The sequence below is a fragment of the Brachyhypopomus gauderio genome, chromosome 16 (assembly GCF_052324685.1).
Source record: "Brachyhypopomus gauderio isolate BG-103 chromosome 16, BGAUD_0.2, whole genome shotgun sequence".
NCBI classification, from domain to species: domain Eukaryota; kingdom Metazoa; phylum Chordata; class Actinopteri; order Gymnotiformes; family Hypopomidae; genus Brachyhypopomus; species Brachyhypopomus gauderio.
Window position 1 is genome coordinate 765001 of NC_135226.1, and position 5000 is coordinate 770000.

Here is a 5000-nt window from a genome sequence, read left to right on the forward strand (position 1 = left end):
GTGCACACACACCTGCGTCACAGCCCCCCTGGTCGGGGCCAGGGCAGGGCTCCTGGGATCTGCTCCTCTCTACAGCCACGTCCAGGCTCAGCTGTGCGCTCCTACTGCCAGAGGACCCACACCACACACACACAACAGGGCCGTAAAACACACTCACCACTATGTTGATCAAGGATTTCAGTCCTATATTTAAAACAACTCAGATTTCTTTCCTTTCAATTATTATTCCTTTTGTGTATTTGTGCACTCAGTGACTACAGAGAACATTCAGACTGTAGTAAAATGATGTAGTTTCTCAGCAGATTTTGGCCTGTGGATTATTACTGCAACACTGCATCTGTGCTGTCCAGATGTCCAGCAGGGCGGCGGTGTGGAGCGGACCTCGTGAGTGGGAGCCGACAGCCTGGTTCTCCACCTTTGCTTGTTCCGTTTCCAGGTGAGTTCTTCCTCAGCACAGGTGGGGAGATGGAGGTGACCAGCTGGGACACCTGGGACAGTTTTACACAAGAACACAGACCACATGTCAAATAGAGCAGAGACACGTGTGGTGTGTGTGATCCTGAAGATCTTGACTAGCTCTGCTAATTCTGACCAATTCTACATCAGGGGTAAACAACAGTGTTGAAATATTTTTCCCATGAATAACCATCAGGAGTAACTCAAAGAAGCATCTGATGATTAGCTAGCTAAAGCATGAGTGTTAGGAGGAGTGGATTAGCCCTCCAGGACTGTCATTCAGAATCTTGGGCCTGACTTTGATTCTGGTGAATTCTCCAAAAAGTGTTACCCATGGAGCAGTTCTGACCTTGGGTGGGACATTTGCCTCCGCCGGCCAGGGGGCGCTGTGGTCCACCTTCTTGTCACGCCCAGGTGGGTGAGCAGACGCAGGACGCGCCTCAGACGTGGGGTTCCGGTTTTGCACCTTGGAAGTGTCCTGGACGGCTGCCACAACCTTCGGCCGCTCGGTCACAGATGGAGAAGCGTGAGACTGCTGAGAGGGGAGAGGGGCACCATTTTACTTTGACCTCGTCAGGGCCGCATTTTTGTCTCCTATTCCCAACTTCCCACCTCAGTAACAGTATAATAAATGGCACTATAAATAATCGAGGCCTTGCCACATGCCTTGCTAATGCATACTGTATCATGATTCTTCTTGCATTTCTATTCTAATCTGTAGTGTTAGAGAACCTGTCACAGTGTGTGTTCAAATATTTGTGCTTGCTTGTTTTATGCCACATCTTAGTCCTCAAAACTGCGCTGTATCATGTCTAAGCCATACTATGATACGATGGCCCTGGGCTGGTAACTGCAGAGGGAGCCTCTCTAGGTATAGAGATGTCACATCACCAGCAGCTACAGATGCTACAGGTGTCATGGCTACAATACGTGTACATTAACCCCCTGTGGGGTTGCCACTCCTAAACTGTCAGCCCTGTTCTTCACAGTTGATCCAGAACATCAATGGTGCTATGAAGAAGGGCTGCAGGCGTTGGACAGCACACAGCAGCGTGTTTCTGATGAGAGGCTAGTGAGCACCTGAGTGCCGTCCTGCTGCGGGTGTGCTGAGGTGTGGGGGCACGGAACCTCCAGGGCCCGGCCAGCCTGCGGGCCGCTGCGTGGTGGAGCCCGGCCTGCCTGCGGGCCGCTGCGTAGTGGAGCCCGGCCAGCCTGCGGGCCGCTGCTTGGTGGAGCCCGGCCTGCCTGCGGGCCGCTGCTTGGTGGAGCCCGGCCTGCCTGCGGGCCGCTGCAGGTGAAAGGCTCGGACCGGGCGGTCCGGGGTGGCTCTGAGAAGCGGTTAGCGGCTCTGTGCTGTGGAGCAGGTGAGCTCTGGCGGTTCAGTTTGGTCCGTTCCTCCACCTGGGCAACATGAGACATGGCTGCATCAGAACCAGAGCTGCTACCAACCTGCACACCACACGAGTGCTACAGCAACCCAGCAGCAGGCATAAAACACGCACTAAGAAGCATATGGATCAATGGACTCAAATGAGTGAGTGTAATTCAAGAGGGAATGAACGTATTCAGAAGAAGGTTTTGGCTTTATGCTAGGAGAGTGATTTTGTGCAGCCATCCAAGCAGCACATCCTAAAAGCACAGAGAGAGGCACAGAGAGAGACAGGTGTCCCAGAGACAGGCAGAAGGAGAGACAGACCCAGGAGACTCCTGCTGGTGTAGATACAGAAACTCCAGGCAATGAGAATATGTTTATGCACTTGGCAACCAAGAATGTGATATCGGTGTTAAGAAAGTGTATTAATTACAATGTAATGTAAGGTTGTGTAATTTGTGTACGTGTGTCTGTCGGTCTACATATCTCTTCCACTAATAATACCACCAAGTACACTAACATATCCTTCATTAAAGCCACAGAGGCTAGGCACAGAATGGCTAATACACATGAAATCTACACAAGCCCCATTTTACAGGAAAAATGGAGAGATCTCTGTTAAATTATTGTTTTTTTTTTATCAAAGGAGACTTCAGCTAATATTAGCACATGACAGCATTCAATGAGAATCTATAGGCTCAAAGGTTACAGCTTATTTGATGGGAATGTCGAGTTGACTTGCTGTTGATTATCACTTTAGAAGAAGAAGCCCAGACACAAAAGCATTTGTGAACAGAACAATCATGTCTAAATGGCACAGCAAGTGTTTGCACTCATGAATTACACCAAACTACAGCAGAGCATACACCATTAGTCTAAAAGCAGGACCCAATTTCCTTGTGAAGCCCTGTCCCTGTAAACACGGGCCTGCAGGTCTTCAGCTGACAGCAGGTATAAGCGTAAGGACGGTCCACCACCGAGAGGCAAGCAGCACCCAGCAGACGACCAGAACAGAGTCATGGATTTGGGCTTACGCTCAGACACGTGGCTCACTTCAGGGTCTTGGTCCTCCCGAGGTTTCTTCCTAATCCCCACCCTTTAGGGAGTTTTTCCTTGCCACTGTTGCCTTTGGCTTGCTCATTAGGGATATGGACCCATAGTATTGTTAACCATGTAAATCCTGTAAAGCTGCTTTGTGACAACATGTGTTGTGAAAAGCGCTATACAAATTAATTTGACTTTTACTTTGACTCTCCTAGACTGTGGGTTGAGGGGCTTCATGTTCAAGATTATTGAGCCAGACACTGGCTGGGTCACCCCCGTCCACAGCAGCAGTTGTCTTGTTGTTGTTGTGTTGTGTTCGTCCCTCAGGTGGGCGGGGCCTATGATCCGCCTCACATGAGGGTCGTTTGTTTGTCTATATATGTCTTGTCTTTGTACCAGTTGACTGCTGGTTATTATATCCTTAATTTGGATCTTGTTACGGGTTTTTGGTTTGCACACTTTCCTCCTTTTTCCTGAGACTTGGCGTGATCGCTTCCATTTCATTTCGCTCACCCTGCCCTTCACAGTGTGAGGTCTTGGAGGAGTGTTTGAAGGATGACCTTCATGATGGGTGGCCATTTTGTGAGGGGGTACTACCATGTTCCAAAAAACAAACATTACACCTCTACTTTATGTTCCACTTTGTCAAAGGGACTTTGAGCTGACTGGTTGGGTCAATGGAAATACTAAAAGCTCTTGTGACAAAGAACTCTAAATAAGAATAGAAAGAAATGAAATCAAGAAAAATGGCTGATCTGATGTTTATGGCAATGCCTTTGGTCTTGCCATTGTGTGCCTTTAAAGGTCTGTGTTTGCAATCAAACCTGAACTGCACCGTTATTAGCAGGGTGTAGTTGGGTGTTGTGTAGGGTGTATGGTACTGTTTAGTCAGGGCCAGATTTAGTCGGCATATGGGAAACTGAGCAGTGAAGAGGTCACACACAACACACGACTACAAATGAAGCAGAATATTAATAACATGCCATTCTTCTAAACTGTTCTTTAGTACATAGATAAAGAAATCACTACAAAGCTATCTATTTACATGTAGGTATGCAGGAGACCTGTATCCTAATGGATCACAGGCCTCATGGTCCAGGGTTGAGATGGGCTAAAGATATCATCAGGAGACCAGCTAGAACTGGAGGTGGAGAAGGACCCGGAGTCGGGCGAGAAAGGGGGGCTGGCTGTTAGGAAGGCGCTAAGGCCCTTTGGGGAGGGAGATCTGGAAGAGAGAGGGCTGCGAGGGGGCGACCCACGGGGCGACCCACGGGGCGACCCACGGGGCGACAACCCCATCCAGCGGATCGCAGACTTTAGACTCTTCAAGATCCCATTGTTGCTTTTCATGATTTCTCTCTTAAACTCATACAGATCGATCAGTGAGTCTTGTCCACACGCGGAATGAGAGCGGCGGAGGTTAAAGGCCCTCAGCTGTGAAAACTCAATCTCTGGAGCTGAGGAGGAGAGGTTAAAACTCGAAGAAGAAATCATTTTATGTTCGTCCTCATCTGACTCATCTTCCCCAAAACCTATCTTAAGCTTAGGTCTTTCCCAGGACGGCCGGGGTACAGCTAGGAGGTTCCTGGACCCCTGGAACAGGTTGTCTGGGGGGGACACGGACATGTGGAAGTGCCCGGGGCTGGACTCCTCCTCCAGGCTGCTGCTCATCACCCCCAGACTCTGAGCCTCATCCTGGTCTCTGACTAATCTGCGGCAGGGTGAGTGGGAGCTGGAGCGTATCTGCTTGTCCTGACTAACCGCTGTGCTGCGCAGGGGTCCGGGGCTGCGTCCGCGCCTCTGCTCCGACGGGCCCTGCCGGGAGCGCTGATGATGCAGCTGCAGGCCGCGCTGCAGGGCGGAGGAACCGGACCCCCCCCCCGGACCCCCCGGACCCCCCGGCATCCTGCCCAGAGATGCTGATGGAGGGCAGCGGCCGACTGGGGACGTCAGCTCGGCCGCAGGGCTTCCTCCGCCCACTGGACGGGGGCGTGTCTACGGGAGTGGAGGAAGATCTGTTGAGGGCAGGGGAATGGGGAAAGATGGAGAACACAGGCACGCTCATCCGGTGTTGCTTGAGTCTGGCGGGAGCTTTACTGTTGGGTCCCTGAAGAAAGTAGATTAAAAG

General features: G+C 50.8%; 1 protein-coding gene across 8 annotated transcripts in view; it reads right to left on the minus strand.

The window, feature by feature from the left end:
• The window catches only part of tnika (TRAF2 and NCK interacting kinase a), a 68785-nt gene that overhangs the window by 18204 nt on the left and 45581 nt on the right, over positions 1-5000 (minus strand). For 2 of the 8 annotated variants that reach the window (XM_076975738.1, XM_076975745.1), the window contains 4 exons: positions 1537-1857; positions 806-991; positions 325-488; positions 1-104 (listed from right to left, as the gene is read on the minus strand). The exon at positions 1-104 is cut by the window's left edge and continues 72 nt beyond it. In XM_076975738.1, the coding sequence (XP_076831853.1) occupies positions 1-104; positions 325-488; positions 806-991; positions 1537-1857 (775 nt within the window). The remainder of the gene's footprint in view (positions 105-324; positions 489-805; positions 992-1536; positions 1858-5000) is intronic. The other 6 variants (XM_076975739.1, XM_076975744.1, XM_076975741.1 and 3 more) reach the window with 6 other exon arrangements.